At 41.1% G+C, this 22,858-nt stretch overlaps 1 protein-coding gene across 2 annotated transcripts; it reads right to left on the bottom strand.

Moving 5' to 3' along the window:
• Window positions 1-9,436: 9,436 nt before the first annotated feature.
• Window positions 9,437-20,462, bottom strand: LOC117863994 (vacuolar protein-sorting-associated protein 33 homolog). Of its 2 annotated transcripts, XM_034747954.2 has the most exons (23): window positions 20,253-20,462; window positions 19,969-20,089; window positions 19,853-19,892; window positions 19,686-19,766; window positions 19,334-19,528; window positions 18,446-18,556; window positions 18,309-18,374; window positions 17,930-18,037; window positions 17,788-17,832; window positions 17,565-17,621; window positions 15,854-15,948; window positions 15,122-15,173; window positions 14,881-14,940; window positions 14,206-14,268; window positions 14,029-14,135; window positions 13,345-13,467; window positions 12,380-12,461; window positions 12,197-12,267; window positions 11,611-11,691; window positions 10,912-10,969; window positions 10,764-10,831; window positions 10,063-10,150; window positions 9,437-9,785 (listed from the first exon to the last, which is right to left on the bottom strand). In XM_034747954.2, exons 2-23 carry the CDS (start codon window positions 20,019-20,021, stop codon window positions 9,684-9,686), a joined length of 1,806 nt encoding a protein of 601 aa, XP_034603845.1. In that variant the 5' UTR covers window positions 20,022-20,089; window positions 20,253-20,462; the 3' UTR covers window positions 9,437-9,683. The 2 variants fall into 2 exon arrangements, 1 of the variants encoding a protein (XP_034603845.1); XR_011898705.1 differs by lacking the exon at window positions 9,437-9,785 and having other exon boundaries at window positions 10,079-10,150; window positions 11,598-11,691; window positions 20,253-20,461.
• Between the last annotated feature and the right edge of the window lie 2,396 nt (window positions 20,463-22,858).

The raw sequence follows: 22,858 nt of genomic DNA, 5'->3' as shown, positions 1-22,858 counted from the left end.
TAGCCCGCTCCAGATCAGGGCTGAGCCAAATTGGAAGACCATAGGCGGTTAGTCGTCAAGAAGAATTGATCGAGGAGTGTGAAAAGGATTTCATACCTGATTAACGGAGGAGGAAGAGGACATTTTTGCACCTGTTTGGAGATCTGCAAATGGTCGAAGAGAATACAGAAGGGTGAATGAGACGCGAGTGCCCCTGGGAGGAGTAGAGAGACCTCATATTTATAGGAGGGAAAAACGTAAGGGGCAACGGTTAGCAAAGGCATCCATTCAAAGCAAATGACCGTTGGGCTAAAAGTTGCGAAGAGGAAACGTTCAAATTCATATTCACATGACAAACGGCAAGAGGAGCATTAAGTTTACACAGAAATCTTCAGAGGACAATTCAATTTCTAGTACAATCACTCGAGGAGGGTATCGATGGCCGTGATCGCCCGTTGACGGATCTGATCAGTCGAATCTAAAATCCTCTGATCATTGTCAGCCGATCCAGGGACCTCCGGCATGTGTCGATGAAGCCGGATGGCTTCATGAGCAAGGTTTTATCTTTCCTGCTTTAGGTTAGCGATGACGGATGGAAGATCATTGAGTTTCTTCTCTTCAGTAGCTATAGCCTTTGTTACCTGCTCCATCTCCTTGGCAAGCTCTGCCCTACGCCGTTTGAGATGATCTATGGTGCCAACGATATCTAGGCAGGAGTTTTCAAGAACGCTGATTTTCTGGTGTACCTCTTGAGCTCGGTGTTTATAAGAATCTTCCTCTTCACGCACCTTGGCCAGCTTGGCACGATCGACCATATGTCGCAAAGCCCTGAACACTGGAATTTTCATCGATTCAATGAATGCCGCGGGCGCAAGGGCTTCTTCTGCATCCTCCGGAACTCGCCCTTTTATCTCGTTGAAAATCTGCTGAATCGTTGAGGTGTCTTCCACCAATCGGCCGATGTCATCTTGGAGGAGGGTTCGGATGCTCTGAAGTTTTGCTCATACTTCCTCAGAAATGGAGCCTAGAGCTACTTGTTGAGAGACTACTTCTTCATCATCAGAAACGGCAATAGCAAATGAGAAGAGGCTGTTATTGGGTGTGTCTTGCTCCTATAAGAGTACAAAGGGAAGGAACGGGTCAGCCAATGATAGTGGAAATTGGTTGAGGTGGATGCCAAAAGTTTCTTACTTGTTTAAAGCGAATTTCTTCCGTTTGTGTTAGTGGGATTGCCACCCTTGGTTCAGGGATCGGCGCGGTTGGTTCATCAGAAGAGGAAGACTCCACAATGATCGGTGTTGTGCTTGGACCAGCTTCCTGGAAAATGACAAAGAAAAAGCCTTCGTAACAATGAAAGGATAATTAAATCTGAAGCTTGATACTGGTCATTTTACCTCTGTGGATCATCCGGCCGACGGCTACTGGAAAGGTATGATTAGCGTGCCCGAGATGACCTGCATAAAAAATCGGTCAGTTTCAGTTAAGGATCGGAAAAGCTAGAATAAGATGTATATTCTTTACCTCAGCTGAGGGGATTGCCAAGGGTATTTCTGCTTGAGGGACGGTCGATTGTTGCAGGGTTTGCTCTGGAAAATTTTGTGCGGCCTAGCAAAATAGAAGTTAATGCCAATAAAATGCTTGGAGAAATGTGAAATATATGGGATTACCTGCATAGCTTCTGCCAATAAAGATGCAGCTGCCGATCCGATTTCTGTAGCAATCTGGGGGTCGACCTCTTGGGCAATCGGCAGGGCTAATGAGACTAAAGCCTCGGCTGGTACTGCCGCCGATTGATCGGCTGGTTCTGTACGGGCGCGCGCCCGACAACTTGTCTTCTTTGAAGAAGATATTTTCAACTTCTGTTTTAATCGGCCAGTGGTGATATCTTCGATGGATGGGGCCTGAAAACCAATGATTGGAAATGAAGTATATGGATGGCGATTCTCTATCGGCCTTCCGCTACGGCTACGCGTTGGGGGGAGTTGGCTTCGAGACTGCAAAAAAAAAGGAGTCAGTGGTAATCTTGTAGCACAAGGAGTACAATGTCAAATCGGCCAGAAAAGTTTGGTACCGCTGCATTTGGGTCGATGTTGTCAGGATCCAGATCATTGCAGTATGTTGCAGGAGATACGCAGAAGAGGTGTTGCTTCCATTCACCCCACCATAATTTGAATTGCTGAACAACAAAAGGAGCCACCACCCAGTTGGTTAAGTCAACAGTACTGGAGTCTGGTGCCAGATTGCATAGCCAATTATATTCAAGTCCTTTGGCGAGCTCATCCCGAAACTTCGCTCGGCCGGCAAAATAGATCTTAATCGGCAGCTGTCCAAGGACAAGTTGTCGTGCTTCCACCGATGGGTTATAAAATTCATAAGTTGGAAAGTCCTTCCCCGAAAAGAAGTTCGCTGGCAGGATCCCCAGTTTAATTAGGACATCCGTAAGCTCATTGTTGAAGGAGCTAATCGTCGAGTTGAAACAAATGGGATGTTTGAAGAGTGGCTCGGCTCTCTGGTATGGATACCAGCTGGTGGTTTCTTCACTGCAGCCGATATAAAAGCATTTGAAATACTCGGTTGTTCTGGCAGAGGTAAATTTACTACCAGGAAAACCTGACGCCGTCTCGCCAAAAGAAGTGCACCGTCGTCGTACTGTTGGGTTTCCCTCTGACTCAATATTGGGAAATGTTTTGGTCTCTACTTGTTGCCGGAAAACCTTACTCATGTACAAATTGAGCCAGAGAGTAATAAATCAACAGGGGCCACCAGGGTTCCCAATCGGCTCTCCGGTTGATAGCTTGACGGCGATCTGATGCATCATGTGGTAAGCCGATCCTAGCAAATGTTTTCCTAGAGGGACAGTGGATCCTCTTGCCAAGGCCTCGGTGTGGCGGAACTGCCCAACTTAAACTGGCTTAAGTGCATCTAATTGATGTCAGAACAACAATTATCCAAAATGCACTTAAAACAGTGTAAGTCCGGTAGTCCGTCAAGGCTTCTGTTCACAGAACTCCTTGAAAACCTCCACGGTGTATTCCATAGCCATACATCAGGATCGCTTCCACGATGGGATAGCATCAACAAACATTACATTTTTTTTCATACAGAACAGAGGTACGATTTATTACAAACCATAGATTGAAGAAACTTAACAGTGCAAGTTAAACCATTGCTAAGAGTTTAAAATATAAAATAGTCCGGGGTAAGTAATTAAACATCTAAGTTTATTCTAGGGTATCATGAGACTCATAAGATACCCTAGTTCTTCGGAACTTCCTCCTCGGTGGGTCCCTGCTGGGCTTCTGAAAACAACAACAAAGGATCCCCTGAGTACGAAGTACTCAGCAAGTCTAACCCGTCTAACCAATATAAATATTTCCTGAACACTGTATGATAGCTTTATGGTGTATTGGCTTACTCACATTTTGCAAAAAGAGCTTACTACAAGTGAAACCTTAGTTTTATCTTTTATTTCAGATTGAGTTTGTTACCTGACCAGTCTAGATGATGAAAAATATTTTAGCAACCAGATGGAACTAAGTCATACAACATATTTATTCAAAGCAAATGGTTCCCTTCTCTTTGTTACACTACGATGCTTAAGCAATGATCAAGTGCATTCATATCTGAGAATTGCGGCGATTTGGACCAATTTACATCCTGCAGGAGATACCCGACCACCAGCTATGTACAAATGTCCGGTTGCACATAACGACCTTTCGATTAGATGTACCCAACGATCGGAAATATGACTACTCGAACCTAGGGACGCACCCCCACATGGAACCCCACGTCTGGCGATCTCCAATGTGAGTTTCAGGCTACGCCCCTACCCTTCCACTGCACGCCAAGCACGGGTACGAAATATTTCCGATCAGAGAGCCAACTAACCTACCAAGCTTGCTGGTTCCCATATAGCAGTAAGCAACCATGTAATATCACTTGATCACGGGTTAAAACAACGATCGGTCCTTAATCAAATTAATCGAGTAGACGGACCTACGGAACTCAAGACTCCTCTCTTGATTCCATCCAAGCTTCCGTCCACTATCTTCCAAAACAGGTCATTTCCTTGATGTACATGTGTATGACAATGTTACCTTAGGTTGCTGAGTACCATAGGTACTCAGGAATGGTAAAGGTAGCGCGACTATGCTTTGCTAAGCATGGGATACTTACTAATTATTGAACAAGTGGCAAAGATGTCCTTAATAATAAGGTTGGATTGTGCATAAAAGTAAGGTTTCGATCAACTCCTAGACTTAATGCATTCATAAAGAAATAACCAAAAGTTGGACACATGAAATAATGACTCCAAAATAGATAGGCATAGATGCACCAGGGCTTGCCTTGATCTGTGAAAATGTTAGCGTTGCCCGACAGTCCGGCTTCACAAGGGATCAACTCAATAATCTCCTCAAACTCCGGAGGTTCTTCAGAAATTTCCAGAAATTCTGCTTCTGGAGCTTCAGTATCTACGAGAAAGCGTATGCATGAGTCAGAGATGCACCTTTTAAAGCACAGGACTCTTCAACTTCTTTCATGATAAAGTTGCAAGCCAGCAATGACTTAGACAACTTAACTTCATGATAAAGTTGCAAGCCAACAAAACTCTACCCAAACGTCTAACTCGCGATTTAAACCTACTTTATCAAACCCCTTTTTAAACTTTTCTTTTTATTTTTTAAAAACATTTGAATTAATTTCTAAGGTAAAAGGAAATGTAAAACTATAGATTTAACATTTGTTTGGAATTTATCAAAACATTATTCAGAATTTTATTTATTTATAAAGCTTAAGCATTTACTTAAATATTTTAAGGAAAAGCATTAAAGAAATACTTAATCTTTATCTTTTTATTTAAAAAAAAATAAGCCTTTTCTTTTATTTTAGAAAAGCATCAAATTATTTTCTAATCTTAAACTCCTAATTACTATAGATTATGATTAATTTGTAATTAGAAAAGCATTAGTTCATATTTTATGTATTTTGGAATTATTAAGTACTTATTTAATACCTTTGATTAAAGGCACTAAATAAATACCCAAAAATGTTATAATCAAATAAGTTTTAATAATTTTAATGTGTAAAGGAGATAAAAACAAACCTATTAAAATTTATTTCACTATTCTTGGGTGCTCCTATGATTTTTGGTGAATTAAAAGGTGTAACAGGTAATTAAATCTATTTTTAAAATCAAAAACCCAAACCTTATCCGAAACCCCCTGGAATCCTATTGCTACCGGCCCCCCTTTACCCTATTCTCACCGACGCATGGGGCCAACCTGGCCAGACCTCCCCTGCCCGACCCAAAACAGGGTGCCCAGCAGGTGGCTCCGGCGGCTCGCCGGCCGGCGGCTCGACGGCGGCAGGGCCAGGCCGGGGAGCACCCCTAGGTCCCGGCGCACCGGCGGGAGGTGGCGGCCCCCCTGGAGGCGGCCTGAGCCGGGGTCTCCACGGGCGGCCATGGCCGAAGGCCGGCGGGGTTCTAGGTCTGGCGGCGGCGCAAGCGACCGGCGGAGGCGCCCTACGGCTCCTATGCGACTTAGATAACCTTCTACACTCGAGCACAAGAACAGAAGAGGGGCGGCGCAGAGGGCTCACCGGAGGAGCAGTAGCGGCGGCGAGCGGACAGGAACGGTAGCGACTTGAGGCTTGCCGGCGGGAAGCTAGGAAACGGGGGGGGGGGGGGGGGGGGTCGACGAGGTGCTAGCGGGGCTTCGGGCGGAAGGAATCGAGGAATAGAGCGGCGGTGCGGTGGAATCGGCCGGCGGCGTGCTTCTCACCCGAGCTCTGTTTGCGCGGTGGTGAAAAGGACAGCGGGGTTAACGGATGAGGCGGGAGCGGTACAAATACGAACTTCTACCGTGTGCATGACGACCACATCGACGAGCTGCAGGTGTGCGTGGCGCGGTAGCCAACGTCATGGTTGTCCCGCTGGCCGGCGGGCAGGGTGCCGGTGGCGGCACAGCTCTGTTCCCTGCTGTGCTTGTTTTCCCCTCTTCCTTCTTCTTCTTTGCTCCGAAATTCCGACCTCCATATCGCCCAAATTCAAATCCCGATGCCCAATTATTCCTTAAGCAAACTTGTAGAGTAGTCCAAGTACTTTTGTTAATAGATTGACCTCCAAGCGAAATGATCAATCTAAGACCAAGATTTTGAAGCTCGAAGTTCGACCAAAACCTTGTGTAACTGAACCTTGGTCATTCAGTCTCATCGGGTTCCAAAACAGAGACTCCTTCCCTACTTTACACTCAATTTAAATTGCTTAAACTCGTTCCATACAGTTTGAACCTTGCCTATCCTTGTTCTACAACTAACAAAGATTCCATTTTGCACATGAACTTATATATCTTTTACACTGGATTTTTCTGAAATTCACTCCAAACATTGCTAGTCAATGCTGTTTTCAGACTTAGGATTTTCTTGGTGAGAAGGCTGAAATCTGCTTTTTTGCTGATTTTGGGCTTCATTTTAAATTCAAACCTTCCACTTTCTCTGAACAACAACATTTCATTTACCTTCTCCATAGTCCATATTTCACTAATGTCCAAAAACATCTGCTCACTTACAAGAAAAATTCTCCAGAAATTGGCTCCAAAGTAATGTACTTAATATCATTTTCAGATTCGCGTGTTTTCGGACGATGCACAGTAACTTCATCAATTTCATTTTCAATTGTATTTCTGAGAGGTTAATGACTTGAATTAGACCACCAACTTCACTCTCTTGAGTTCTAAATACTCTCAAGTCTCCATTTCATATGTCTGCTAAATTTATTCAAATTTGAAACTACAAATTGCAAATTTGGTCGAATTCGGCTCAAATTCGACTTTGGTTCAAATTACCTTCCTTTAATCCAAACTTCACCATTAGCTTCTTAATGTCATACTTAAGTTGTCATTAACACTGGGTGTTACACTCGGCCAAAGCTTGTGTATTATAAGAAGGGCCAACTGCTTTGCCGCAAAAGAAGTACTTCTCTAACCACATCATTAGGAAGGCCGTGTATTCTCTGTCGCCGATCGGCCCAGTCTTCATGTTTTTATCAATATATCCTTTCCACCCGCCGATTCCTTTTGTCTCCAGGCGATGGGTCGGTTTGACTAGAAAATCAAAGGGCGAATCGGGGGAAGAGATGTCGAGGCCAGTCAACATCAGGACGTCTGCTAAAGTGGGGTTCATGGGCCCATGTCCAAAAAGAAACGCATTGAGTGCGTCGGACCAGAAGTAAGAGGCTGCCATCACCAAGGGTTCGTTCTTCTCCATCTGAGACAAAGATAGATTTATACATTGGCTAATTTTCAGTTCGTCCCAAAGAACTCTCTTAGAATTGGACATTCTTCGGAACCACTCCTTCCAGCCAACAGTTTCGTTCGGCCAGGATCTGAATGCGCCCGTCCACTGGTTCAAATCCATGGGTGACTGCTTAAAGGGAATCCTATGGGTTTCTAGGTTGATCACATCAGTGGGATCTGGATTCCCCATAGGACCAAGGCCGATAAGACCGGGTGCATCGGAAATGCGGATGGTGATTCGCTGCCTGACCTCCTAAGAAAGATGCAAAAGGGAAACTAAAAATAGATCTAAAAGACGCATGAGCAGTGAAAGGTAAAAGGGTAAAGCTTCAGATATTTACCTCCGGAATGAAGTTCATGGTTGCTGATGGAGCCGCCATTGAAGAAGATGAAGCGGGGTGAGGACGAGAGAAAGATCGCTGGAGGAGTGCAACCGGAAGGCGAAAGGGCGCCGGAAGATGACGGGAGATGATTCGCTGGGAAAGAGGAGTTTCTGAGCTCGTGGAAAAGAAGTGGCAGAGGACGCGTGTATTTCAAGTCGGCTCAAAACCGCGCCGCCTACACAAATTTCGGGGAACGGTTGCCTCAGACGCCCAGTTCGAAAAAATTATAATCATCAGAGAGGAGACTGTGGAACAGACAGGAGCTTTTGCCGCGCTTGCTTTGGAGGAAGAATTAAAATTAGGAAGAATTTGGAAGCAAAAGTTGTGTTTTACTCCGAAACTGGGGGGCATGTGTTGACGCCGGATTTTGACACGTGTTTCGACTCGGCGTCAAAGAAGGAGAAAGGCAGGCCAAGGGTACAGTTAGGAATCGGCTGATTGAAGCTACAGTGTTTCGGCCGACTGACAAAAGCAACCGGTGAAGGTTGGCCAATCGGAAGCTGGAGCGGCTTGGTCAGTATGGGTCTAAGGTGGGCCAAGAAAAAAGATCAGCTGAAGAAGGAGATTGGCTCGTAGGGATATAATAACCAACTCTGATACGAGTTGTGTTTGTAAATATTTGTTATCATTTAAAATTAGAGATAGATCCTAGTCGGTTAGGAAATCAGTTATAAACAGGCTATAAATAGCCACCTCTAGAGGTTTGTAAAGAAAAGACATCAATCAATACAACCAATCTACTTTTTTCTCGTACTTTACTTTCAAGTCGACGACTTCGCCAAAATACTTTTTTCTTTCACGAGTTTGTACGGGTTAGCAGGGTTGCATCGACACGATGTTCGGTCAATTCTGTAAGTTCCGCTTACCGAGTAATATCTAAGCTTTAACTTCGGGCGCATCGTTGTTGTTTTGTTTAGATTTATTCACCAGTTATCGATATCAGCTAGAATCGTAGGTTTTAACTGTTATTTTAGTTTTTATCACAACCAGCTTGAGGTACGAACTGTTGACTTTTTATTGCTTTCCTTCTTTGTTATCATATAGCCGATTAGATCTATCTCGAGTGTTGTTTCACTAGCGTTGTTTAGTTTGCTTTTGTAGTTTTTTCTTTACAATCGCTACACAGTATCGGCTGTCTTATAGCTGGTTACCTCTACAGTAAATCAGCCGATTCGCCGATGCGCTTTTAAAGATAGATCAGAACTCTAGCCGATCGGAACCCTTGGAATTTAATATTTTTTCCTTGTCAATCAACAGGTCAGATTGACTGGCACGCCGCGCGAAACGCACCAGGACGATAACCCGAACAGGAGTTAAGCAGATTCTCCCGAGTCGTGTGTCCAACGCTGAAAATCAACCGGCTGATTTTTAGCGCCAACACAACTAATATGAATAATTAGGATCAAGATGGTCACTTCTCATAACTACTTTAATGTGTCTAAAATTTTCTAAACCACCACTTAGGGAGTACATGTTTTTCTTTTTCCTAATAATAAAAAAAGATTAATTAGGGTATCCACACATTTATTGCGTTTTTATTTCACAACATTTATCCAAAATAACATGAACATAATCCAAAGAAGCATTAGATTCATGAATAGAATTAGCACATGTTCAAGTACTAAATGCTATGGTCATTCTTTTTACACTATTAGAAGTACGTACAGAGTGGAATTGCAACAACTCTACTATAAAATGGCGACAAAAGTTGTCTTAAACTACTTAAGGATTACAGTATACGTTAAAAAATTTCACAGATTTACGGTGCGTAGAATGTACTAAATGTAAGCAGTAGAACTGAATAAAAATGAGAACATCAAAATTTCATCTATCAGTATTAATCTAAATATATACACAAAAAAGGCCAGGCGCGTGAGCCTAACGTCCAGTTGCCGACTAATTAGGAACTGATAGCCAAACAAGAAAAACCCTCACAAGCTTAAAACACACACGCACAGCAAAAAGAACTCACAAGCTTGGGTTTGTTTGAAATTGAAATTACAAACACATGCTCAGAAAAAAAAAATTACATCATCCCCGATTTACTGCTGGCTATAATTGGTCTGAGTATCGTGTTACCATTGACGACCTTTGTTGTTGCAACAAGGAAGTCGTAGCCCATTCCTTCCTGCAATACACAAGGCAAAAGGTATTTTAAAAAATAAAAACAATAGTATGGTCCAAATAAAAAAATCTTCCCCAGTTAAATTTCAGGTCTCACGTGTTAAAAAAATATAGTTCCTAGGAAAGATTTTGGTCATGTAAACAGTATGGTAGTTGACTATTAGGGGGGAAAATCTGATCTATACAGGATACTGAAGTAAATTCTGGTATCTAAGAAAATACCTTAGAATCGATTTGCTATAAACATTTGAAAATTGAGAAACAAGTCAGACAAGGCGTACCTGTGCACTTAGGAATCGAAGGGCAGCAATCTCAGCAAATGTGACACCACCAATGAATACAACCAAAACCAGAGAGCGATGACCAACCCTATAAACAGAAAATTTGGAAAACGAACTTACAACCATGAGAATGAGATAGGAAAGATTAGAACTGCAACAGATGACCATTCTTTCCTTCTAAGTACAAGTAAAAGGAAAAGCAAACACCAGCAAATTCAGTAAAATAAGCATTAATCTTGCTCATATTTTCCTTGTTTTCCTTATCTATTATATTGGATAGTCATTCTAGTAGAAGAGATTTTCTGTAATTCATTGTTAACAAAATGGCAGGACAACGAAAGTGACGTAATAGGAATTCTGATATTTTTCTAGCTTTCCCAGAGATACCTGACATCCATATAAAAATGAGATGACTAATACTCATGAAATTACATGATCCTTAAGAAACTAATCTTTAAAATTAAGGAAACAATACAATATAATTTTCTCTAAATAATGACCCAATTCCGAGGCTCTAGGAAGGCATGGTGCTGCTCCTCCCTCACATGGATTCTAATGGATTGTACAGGACATTTTCAGACTCCATTTTACTTGAGTTTGTATACAGAACCAGCATGGTGTCCATATCCCTCTCTTCTCTCTCCATTTCAATCATGAATCATTTCTTCAATGTTAGAATTGTCCTACAGGGGTGAATTTACCTGTCAATACTCTGCTGAGCCCCTGAACCTGGATGTACTTCCAGTGACGAATCAATTGTCAAACCACCCTACATGAGTTTGAAAAATCTTCAAGGAAAAGATTTTTGCTTCCCTAAAATGCAAAGTCAACTTGACGGAGTCCACTTACCCTTTTCAAATCTAGATGTGGACCTGGCAATAGTTTCAACAATTCTTCAATAGAACGCCTGTAAAGTGGGAAATAACTGTAATGTGAGAGTATATGTGGAACACCTTTTATCGATTAATTAAGGTCTCTCATGCAAATCACTTGCACAACCAGCTGGCACATTTATTGCCACATAAACAGCACCTATTTGATCTGATATATTGATAAAAAACTATAGTCTGTTTGGAACGACAGCAGAACTGTAGATAAGAGAAACTTGGGTAACATTCCTATTATATTGGATATTCTAGTAGAAGCGGTTTTCTGTAATTTATTATCAACAAAATGACTAATAAGTTTCCACAGAACTAAAGTCTCCACAATTTCTTAAGAAACAAAGGAATTCCTACTTTATGGAATTTCTATTCAAGTATAAAAGAGGGGAGGAGAACACGTGACAATTCTTTTTCCTTCCATAAATTATGTATCTACGTTCTTTGCCAAAACAAAGGAAAGGGATAAATGATCAAAAATCTAGATATTTCATTTTATTCTCTGATTCTTTTTGCATCTTTTATGTCTACTGAAAGGTCATCGAAACATTTCTTCCATAGAAAATTAAAAAATACTTTTTCAGCAGATTGCATTCATGGAAATACAAAAAAAAACATTATCATCCAAGAGTAAAGAGATAGAAAGAAACTAACATGGCAAACATACCATCCAGATCTCACTGCATGCTGAACAAGGCGAATACTAAGAGGTGCATATCCAGAAAAGATGTACGATATATCACTAGGGCTGAGATTTCAATAAGAATAGATTAGTAGATGGTGTAACCAAAGATATACAAAATAGTTGCGACAAGCAGAAGAATGGCCATAATTATGCATTTAATAATCATAACAATGAAGCAATGCATTGGAAGAAAACGAATAACTTCTAAACAAAATTTGAACAGAACTGAAACAAAATGACTCTGAAACATTAGAGATAAAATTTTAGCATAAAGTTTAATCCAATGTATCAAAACCCCCAATTATTGCATTCCTACCAAATTATTAGTGGAAGCAACTAAAGATATGTTAACTCATCTCTAGTACAACTGAAGACTCTAACAATCTATATTACTTATATAGTTATATGGAAGACAAACAGTGCAAGTCACCAGCAGATTTACATGCCGCAATTTTATAGCATAAACTAATATGTGTTTATGTGACCATGCATACATGAAACCATACATTTGTATGATGAGCAAATGGAAGATAACATGCAAAGTAAACATAAAGGCAAGTGTTAATACTTTGCTGTATCATTTACATCGACTATAAGCTGCAGAGCTCTTGTAATACCAACCCAATTGCTTCTTGATTCCTGGGAAGCACAATAATATGGCATAGAAGATTAGAAAGGAAAAGATAGAAAACACTGAAGGAGCCATGGACAACTTTGAAGAAAAAGTTCAGTGAGGACAAATCTGACTAACCTGCTTCTTAAAAAGGCCAGCCTTTTCCAGATTGTATAATAAGTTCATGTGCTCAAAGCCATAGCTATGCAGCATCTCCCGCCTAGAGAGTAGGATAGAAAGCAGAGTAAACAAGGATTAAGCCCACATTCCACAGTATGCTGGAATCTAACAAATAAATTCTAACAGATGTATGACAAATGCAATTGCAGATCAAGAAGACATAAAATGACTGCACCATCCCTAATTATTGTCTCTAATCTCTAAGTCTATATTTTCGTACATGCAAACAATACACAATAAAAGGTAGAAATTTCTTAAGGGTGTACAGGGACTTGTTTTACATTGGAGTATGAAAGATGCCTTACATTTGTTAAAAAGGCCATAACAAATTGTCTTATGTTTGAGGGGCAATTATTATAGCCAATCTGTGACTTGAATGAAGCAGTGTCACAGAATACTGAGAACGATAGCACCCCAACTAGTCACCAATTTCATGCATCAGGATATCGGAATCAAGATGATGTCTAGCTCGCAGTCAGGGGCCTGGTCCTAGTTCACAAGTCAAAGAAGCCTCTGACAAGACATGTACCCACTTTCAATTTATAAAGGTGAAGGTCTATAAGACTTTGCCTGGCCATCTTGTTGTACAAAACAAAAGTTTAAAAACTTGGCCATAAAGCCTATTTATGAATTTCTAATATTGTTCAACATTTAATTGTCATTTATGGATGGTGATTCATCAAATTTTTTAAATTTATTATGCACTAGCTTGACGCAGGACTGGTGCAAAATACATGGATGCTTCATATTTAGTATGTCTAGGTACCAACACAAGTCAAAAGTCAAAACTTTAGTTCATTAAAAGTTGGGAGAAGAAGCACATCCCTGAGTGCTGTAAAGCATTGAACCAAATAATGAACATAAAACTTTCCACAAAAATAAATAAAGGAAAAAAGAAAGCTTGTAAACCTACATAAGCATACCTCAAGTAATCAAAATTCTTCTTTGGCAACCCAGCATTTGTAAGAGAGAGTAACACTAGAAGGCGAAGCACATTTTCAATAGGTTCCTGCTTATGTATCATCTCCTCGACGTACTCAAAGCATCTGGGGATGAAGTTAACTTAGCTCATATACAAACATAATTTGGGAGCAAACAAAAAAAATATTGTGGTTTATCAGGATAGAAAACATGTGGCCAAACTTCACATAACATTTTAGGCAGATCTTGTACGAGTATTGAAGTAAAAATATCAATATAAATGCCAGTGTTTCAAAGGCGACAAGATAACCCAAGGTGAGCTGTGTACGCCTAGGCCACAAGGCATAGCTGTTCCCCAACCCCAAGGCGAGCTGGGTCCGCCTGGATGCCTTGGCATCGCCTTTGAAACACTGATAAGTGCAATTCAAAACACAAGTTCAACTTTGTGATAGCTCAAGAGAACTTATTTTACTCATTCATTAAGTTCCTGCACGTCAATAGAAACAAGCATACAAAAAGGGATACTTTAAGAAAATGGGTAAACTTAATGATAAGTTAAATAGGAGTGATGAATGAACTACAAGAAAATGAAACAAAAGAAAATTAAAGAGCAGTGGAAATGAAATGACACGAAGCTCAGCTGTGCGTTCAAAGGATAAAAAACAGTAATACAACGATAAACTCACATTTCAAAGTTCTGAACCTCCAATATCGTTTGTTCTATGTCTAGTCGGGCATGGAATGAGGGTTTTCCTGTGAAGGATTGCAAGTGTTGCGCCAAATGAACATGCCTCTAAACCATTGCATACAATAAGTTAGTAAAATAATAACAGAGATAGAATGAAGCCATGCAATAAACTCACAGCTATCTCCGGTAGCGAGTGCAATCTCCTCACAAAATCCTTGAGCTCAGAAACAGACTGAGTCTGTTAAAACGACAATATTAATAAATTAATTTCCTTTTCCAATTTCCACATTGTACTAGCAAGAAAGGTAATTTACTGTAAAAAACTAGAAATAAACAGACATTTGCACAAAATTGGATACAAGGTCACACACACCTAGAAAGTAGCAAGTTATTCATGCTAAGAGTTCAATCAAAGCATGTCCACACCTAGATTTAAAGAGTTGGTATTATTATCCAAGCAAACAAGATGGAGCTATCAGAGGTGCCCCCCCTAAATCCTCAATAAGACAATTTTATACAATGTGAATGGCATTTTTAACATTTTTCTTATCCTGTAAATATCAAACCAGCTGAATCAAAATCAATTCAATTCATATCACTCCTCAACAGCAGAAAATGCATGCCACTTTTATCATAAATTTCTAATAACAGCAAGAAATGAAACAGACTAAAAAGTGGATATCGTCTAAACTTGACAAACAAGCAAAATACTCAATTCTTATATATAGAGGAGCAACATTTCAACCTTTATATATCATAGGGACTCCTGATTCTAACAGTAAATGGTCTCAAAAATAAACTTATATCAGGAAATCATCTGAAAAAAGAATTAGCACAATTTAATTCTTACGTTGGTGGATTTCACTTCCGCGTAATCTTGCTGAATAGATGTTGCTTTTTGACGTAAAACCTGCAGACAGTACAATTTAAAATAATTTAAACTTGATAGAATGATGGCAGCTGTGACTAACAAACTGGAACCAGACTCATTCATAAGCTATGACAACAGCAGGTACAACCAAAACCACAAAAGAATTAGCACAAAACTCTTTCATATGAAATTAACAAGAATTAAAGTCCGTGGAGCAAACCTGAACTACAACTTCAAAGTTGAGGTCACGAATCTCCTTGTACAACTTATCACTGAAAACGAAAGATTGCAAATATAAATTCATAGCTCCACATACAGAAAGATAGCATGTAAGCCTATGTACAATAAGACAATAAAACACATATATTTGCACTACCTACAGTCACAAACAAGTACCAGTCTAAATCCAATATATTTGTAAATTATTAAATGGTAATGTTAGGAAAGTTTTTTTTTTGAGAAAAGTCAGCCAGAACATTTCCACAGCCAATCTAGATACTCATGAAGGTAACTGATCAAACATCAGAAGTTTGATTGCAGACATTTCACACCATTGCTTTGATTGGAAAGAGTCACAAATAGTAACTTCCAACATATGAAAACTATAGAATCCATTGGTAACAAAAATCTAAACTTTCTACATCCAAAAGTTTCAAACTGTGAAAAATGAATCGTAAGTATCTTGATAAGGCCAATGTTGTCAACAGAGTATCCAAAATAATTTTAAAAAATAGCAACAATGCTTCCTTACAGACAAAGTATTCATAGGCACACAGCAAATTTACAATTTTAGTAATATGTAATTTCTACAATCACAAATATAAGTCGTTTATGACATCTAAAATGGTTTGACTTAGGACAACCATAAAACGACTTATATTTGTGATAGAAAGGGGTATTTAAAAATACAAAAAGCAAATTAATCGTCGCTAATTGAGACAGGGATATTTACCTCGAATTCAGTGGAACCTTAACCTTTTTCCCATCTTGTTGAGTTCCCATGATGCTCGCATCAACTTCCACTGAACCATTATTAATTTGCAGCATCTGTAGAATATTACACGATCATAGAATTCATTTCAAACAACTTGAGATTCTATATCACACTAGCAATGCAGCTTTAGGATTGTCGAAAATCTCTTCTCTAAAAGTGCATGATAGATCATCTATATTGCACTGAGTTAAGCAAAAAAAAAAATTCTCAGACCTACCATCCATGCAGTGATGATTGCTTATTGTTGCTTTCAGAGCCATACAGAACAAAATAGGCAAAAAAAACACAGACGAGCATGCATTAAGCAAAAATCCTAGGCAATATTACCCTGCTTACTGCTGCACATAAAACAGGTAAGCATGCAGCTGCATATTTATTGCTACATAAAATAAGATTCCAAGATCATCATGTGCAATCTAGCAGCAGGTATTTGCTAAAAGAGCATCATAGTAAGAAATGGAACCTAACAGTACAAGGGTAAGAGAATCAATACAAGGATGGGAAATATCACACCCACTCTCCACACTCAAAATGAAAAACACAAAGCAAATTAGCCATTATGGAATGGCTAAATGCTTTTCATAGATAGTTCAAGAATACCAAATAGGTCACCTCCAATATGCACCTTAGCACACCAATAGTGAACCATGAAAGTGTTTATTCGACTATGACATACTATCATATGCTGCTGCCATTCAAAGAAAAGGACATTTCAGACATTTGACAGCCTTCAATACACATCTAACTCTTTTTACGCTAGTTTGTATTATTATTAATTAGGAGAATATAGGATATTGAAAGGCATTCTGGAAGACGTTTTGTTGAAAAATCTACCGATATTACATTTGAAAGGCCATTCTAAATACCTTTTTGAATATCAGTATTCAACTTAATAGTCACATAAAGTTTGCTGGAGTCAAAACAATTAAGTTAACGGCTAAGAGTTTTAGATGGCCTTTGTTGAAATGTTGACTTTAACTGCATTGGCCCATCAGCAAAATCATTATTGTTCAATCTCATCAGACATGCAGAAATATTAACAGAGAATCTAGTGGGGTCAGAAAGATGGATGCAGCAATCAAATTTTTTTGTTGCATTGAGCATGCAACTGGTAAGAGAAAGGGACAATGTTTCTTGCTGGTTCCATCTTTAGATAAACTGATGTTAGTGTTATACAGATAGGGGTGGTAACGGATCATGGCCCTAACGTCCTTAGTTTTAACTCACAATCATATAAAAATTTAGCCTGACCCTTTTTGAGCTCGGTCCTTAAATTTTGTAGGCTAAGTTTTTTTAGGCCCTTTACCAGGCCTGCATACCACCTAAGTGCAATTACAATAAAAGAAAGGATTTGTAGATAGGTGGATAACTAGATTGGCAAGTACTTATAAAAAATAAAGTAAATACTTTATTTTAAAATTCTACCTATCCTTTCTTTTATCGTAATTGCACTTAGGTGGTCCAAGAAGGCCAAGCCATAATCTATATCAGAGCAAATTCCCTCTTTTTTTATTTGGTAGTCATTCTATACTTGCTGGTTCCATCTTTAGATAATACTTTATTATCAGATGCAAGTTCATAGGCATATGATGATTTTACTGTGGTTAAAAGAAAACACAAACAGATCATATTCTCATGATCTATGCCAGGATGAAAAGCTTCTTTCTACCTCATCCAGCAAGCCTTCATATGTCAACTGAGAGCACATTGGTGTTACCATGTCCACCTGAATGGAAACAAAATTATAACAGATAAGAAAAACTATATAAAATGTATCACTTGATGACTCAAAATAGGAACATATGACAAAAACAGGAGAAATCAAGAAGCGCAACATGATTGTTTTCAGAAATGTAAAGCACAGTACAAACAGAATAGAATAGAACATTTACCTCTCTGTCTAATAGAATAACAGTGTTTATCTCCGGAATGCCCATCTATGAATCAGCAAAGGATACAAACAAAACTAATCAGGTCAAATAATTTTAGAAATCTGAGTCAGAAAAAAAAAAGGAAAAGATCAGTTGGTGTTACATCATCCATGTTGACCGGATCCTCTAGTTGCATATTATTCAACAACTCTGCAGCTTTGGTAGATGCCACACCCTTAGCCCTAACATTTGGGATAACTCCAAAGGCAAACTGGCAAAAAGATGCAATACTATGCATAACTTCAAGAATCTTATAAGTCAGTATTCCAAAGTACAACAGGGTGTCATGCCTTCTACTTAACAAAATATTTAGAACTTGTGATTTTGCAGATTTATGAAATTGGTAAATACTCCGCACTCTATAGTTCAGTAGCAGATAACAATTTAGCATGTCCATATGGTGCCTCATCCACAAACAGATGCATCTTGCTTCTTGCACATAATATATAAATTTCAAATACAAGGAGGAAGGACATAAATACCTCTAGTTTATGAATTGCTTTTGCAACATGCCAGATAGAACTTGTATCTCCTTCAATGAGACATTCCTAAAAGACATAGGAGCTCAAACAAGATTCAGAATATCGGAACACAAATGCTAGATAACATGCATCAATACCTGCAAAGAATGGTCAAGTTCAAAAGAAAGGACATCATCATCCAATGGAACTAGATACAAAGGGTATTCTCCAAGTGTCAGTTTCTGATGAACTTTCTCTTCCTCCAGGATCTGCAGGTGCCAAGTAAAACAATATAAGCCATATTCCAATAACAGTTTAATTATAAACTAAACATGTTTTATTTCCATTCATCTTCATGGCAGCAAGAAAGACAAGATTGCCTTCAATTAAAGCTCATTTGTTATTAAAACCTCAAATACATATCTGGGAATTAACTATGTAGAAGTTCACGATGTTCAACTGGAAATAACATTTCAGGCCTGATATGTATCCTGGGCAACATATCTGTTGATTGAACCAGGTCATCGAACTAGTGACTCCATTGCGACCCATTTAGGCCCTGCTCGGATCTCATACTACAGATTATAAGATTCTAGATACTGGCCTTAGGTTACGCAAAGCAGGATTATATATTATAAATAGGCAATTCCTTACACGCCACTAAAAATTTGTAATTACATATCTGCCAATGCTTAACATGCCAGATACAATACACAAGGTGGTATCGTTGAACTCATGTCTAAGCATAGCCTAAGGGCAGAGTAATAAACTGATGGACTAGCTTCGGCTGCCAATTTTTGGAACCTAATTAAACCAATTTTCCACTAGACTCAGCAATATCTACTCTCATGCAAGCTAAACATATCCATCATATGGCAATTGTGATCACTTTGAGTTTTCACTCTTACTAAATTTAAATATAGAATAACTAAATAGCAGTAAGCATTGGAAACTATTCTAAGATCCAACAAACTGGACCTCCAGCACAAATAACAATAAGGAACCACAAAAGGATTAGTCCAAACATAAAAAAGAACAAGAGGTACCTTCTCACAAGCAACAATGCGGCGTGGTACAAAGTAAAGGAAGTATTCCCTTTGGAGCCCTTTAGATTCATCATTCCTGATCTGACTTGCAATGAATTTCATTAAGCTCAGCTGAGAGCGCACAAGATATACAATTTTCGGGCATTCCGTCTGCAAGGGATCAGAAGAGAGAATTCGCAACTCCGCACCGTACTCCTGATAAGCAGAACAAGCCACATAATGAGATAAGCAAGTCTGAAACTCCGCAAATGAAATGTGGCAATAGCCTCACCCTTGATATGATGTATAAAAGGGAGTGCAACGAATATTACTGCAATACAGAGTTATGGAAGACAACAAAGCAACATTGCACCTTTAGCAGGGATGTCTGCACGATCAGCGACAGGGTCCCAGCGAGCTTCGGGTCAATGACCAGACACTTCTTCCCCCTTATCTGATATCCACCACAAAGGAAACTTAATTTCTCAATTCAGCATGGAGGCCATGGTCGCAACGAGCAGTATGAGACAAGAAACCCACGCTTTTTAGGATGCCGAGTAGGTCCTTCTGCGACTGCTCCCTGCAATTGGAGCAAACAGGCATGTCAGAATCCAGAGGCATAACAGATAGGAAGAGGGGAACGGGATAGGGAGGACCTGAGGGCTGCAAGGTTGAGCGGCGCATTGTCAAGGTTGGGGATCTGCGCCATCTGTCCAGGGATGAGTGAGTTGGAAAGGAACCTATCCAAGTTCGGGTGGATCTCTGCTCCACTCCAGCCTAAGAGAGAGGTGGACGACGAGGGGAGAGGAGAAGAATTAATCAAGTGTTACAGGAATTTTCAGTCTACAGCTAATGCAGAAGGCAAGGTCGCACAGAACTGAGAAATCCGAGCACACGCGAATCAATGGCGACAAGGGAGGAGGCAGTAATCGGCCAATACCTCACACCGATCGAGCGCGCTGCGGCGGAGCACGTCGAGGGACGGACCAGAGGCTAGCTGCGGAGTAGCGGCGCAGTCTGCCGGCCACGAGAGGTGGGTCGGCAGCGGCGGCGCCCCTTGGCCCTCGTCGCCTCCTCCAGCCGCCCTGCGGGATCACCGGCGTGGGGCGCTGCGGGCGAGAGGAGCTGCGGCGCAGCGGGCACGCACGATTGACGGGAGGTCGCGGCCGGAGCGGCCGAGGACGAGACGGGATGTGCTGGGCTGGGCAACATGGAAACAGAGACGGGCTGGGCCAAACATAATGGCCCATAAGGGCCCAGCAATGCAAAATGACGACAGCCCTGTCTCTTTTTCCGGGTTTTTACCTCCCCAAGTTGTTCTCTAGAGATGGAAAAGACCATTATACCCCTCTCAAGGAATGGAGTGAAATTTACCTCATTCCTTACATGCCACTGCACAGATCAATGATTGTCATATATACCGTGATGAAAATTAAAAATTAAGTAGGACACAGCATACATTTATATTATTTTAGCTACACAAATCTAACGGATAGATGTTCATATGTTGCATAAGAAGATATGAAATAAGTAGTCCATTCAAACACTTTGAGCATAACCGCATAATACATATATCTCCAAGTTCTAATACATAGGATCGTTTGTTCTTCTTCCTCCTAACGCTCTGCCCTCTGCATCTCATGCCCGACGGCGTTGTGCTGGTACTTTTCCCCAACTCCAAATCGGCAGCAATCAGCTCATCCTCCTCCTTCCTCCCTCGAATCAGCAACCACCAAATCCATGTAGACCACACCGACCGGTTATCCAATCAATCTACAGCGGCAGGCTAGTTGTATCCTCCCTTCCCTGCTCTTCTTCACCGAAGGTGCGCCGACATTCCCGCAAATAGGATGGTGAGCAAGGAGCCCATGGATACCCCCAGCTTCACCTCCCACGGCAGCGGTCAGCCACGCCCCTTCAGCAGCGTCTTGCGCGCGCCGGCCATGTCTCCGTTGTTGCGGGCGGGCGCCTCAATGGACTCGAACGTGCGGTATTAGCTGAACACAGCCATGCAGGCCTTGCCTCTTCCTTTCTGGTGGAAAAGCCGCGCCGGATGATGTGGCACACATCGCACTTGTCGGAGGCATCCTAGCAAGGCGTGTCAGCCGCGTGTGCATGGACGGCACTCTCGACGCACGGTGCGCGTGCCTAGGTAGGGCTCGCCTCGAGCCTCTGCCCTCTATGCTATGCGCTCTCCCTCCCTGTCCTCCGCGCCGACAAGCTTGCCAGAGCTAGAGGCCGGCCTGGGTGCTTAGGTAAGAGAAAAGGTTGGGTTTATGGGGCCATATTGTGATATGAACCCGCTAGGGTTTGTTCCCGATCTTTTGGTGAGTGGGAGATAACTCGATTTGGGTAGATCCGACGTTGTGCTGCCTGACTACAACGACCAACAGGGGCGCTACACCTTAGCGACAGTTACACCGACTACAATTTGTTGTTGTTCTTGCCGTGCCAAGAACAGCCTTGAACCTGCAAGCAAATCGAAGAACAAGTGGACAAGTAAACAGTACACAGACTTTGCCCAAGGGATGAATCTGATACACTTAAACATGGGGTTCTGAATCAAGAAAATAAGGTGGTTTAATCAACACGCGCGTTTATAAGGAAGTAGCGGTAGCTAAACTTTCATTAAGCAAAACTCAATCTGTTTGTGGTGGCTCTAATCCTTATTAATACCTAGGAGGTTGACAAGGGGGGTCCTGGTGTCGTGCTCCAACCCTAGGATGCGTCCACATTGATCCAACTTGATACAAGGCCCATCAGGCTAAAATAGGGTGATGCAGCACTGTTAAAGATGGCAACGGGTAGAAAATACTCGCAAACCCGCGGATATGAAACTCGATGGGCACGGATATGGGTCTAACTCTGTGCCTGCGGGGATGGGCACGGACGTGACCCTAGACCCAACGGATATTTGTTCATGGGCGTGAAAAAATGATATCCGCACCCGCAAACCTGCCAGACCCGCTCCAATGTCTGACATGTGGCCCCAACTCCAATACCATATATATAAACTCAGAGTCTAGGGTTTCATTTCTCCCTCTACCGGTCTAGCCGCTACACCGAGTCACTCCCTGACTCCCAGGCCCCAGCCTCCCCATCCCCCCGTGAGTCCGTGACCTTGTCCCCCATCTCCCCCCATCCGACTCCCGATCCAGCGCCGCCCTTTGCTGCCGCCCCTTGTGTGGTGGAACACCTCGGATTAACTTGGCTAAAGCACATCTAAGTCACCTAACACGCGATCATATGCTTTAATCAAGTTAACTCGACGATCCGTTGGATTTCATCCGATAAACCACTATACAGGACCGAGTTAGCATGGCTCACACGAAGGTGAGTGGTTCCAGAGAATACAACAGATCTTTTACTTAAACAAGTACATTAAGTTCTTCAACACTGGTTCGAAAATCAGAGTTTTACAAGTTCACAAATAGCGGAAAGATAAATAGAACAGCGAAAGCTAGCGCCGGGTCGGATGTCCCTGATGAGGCCGATCAGGACATCAATGATCCCTCTCCTCGCCGTCCGAGGAGGGATCCCACTCGA

This window comes from Setaria viridis, chromosome 7 (assembly GCF_005286985.2).
Source record: "Setaria viridis chromosome 7, Setaria_viridis_v4.0, whole genome shotgun sequence".
In the NCBI taxonomy this organism is placed as follows: Eukaryota; Viridiplantae; Streptophyta; class Magnoliopsida; order Poales; family Poaceae; genus Setaria; species Setaria viridis.
Note: the sequence above shows the minus strand (reverse complement) of the source record. Positions and strands in the feature narration are given on the sequence as shown.

What these genes read in the sequence shown, in the direction of transcription:
- LOC117863994 (XM_034747954.2), bottom strand. Translation starts at nt 20,021, where the DNA reads ATGGCGCAGATCCCCAACCTTGACAATGCGCCGCTCAACCTTGCAGCC. An exon ending in GAGGTTCAGAACTTTGAAAT is followed by an intron (nt 13,468 to 14,028) that starts GTGAGTTTATCG and finishes CTTCATCCCCAG; the next exon opens with ATGCTTTGAGTACGTCGAGG. An exon ending in CTGGCCTTTTTAAGAAGCAG is followed by an intron (nt 12,268 to 12,379) that starts GTTAGTCAGATT and finishes TGTGCTTCCCAG; the next exon opens with GAATCAAGAAGCAATTGGGT.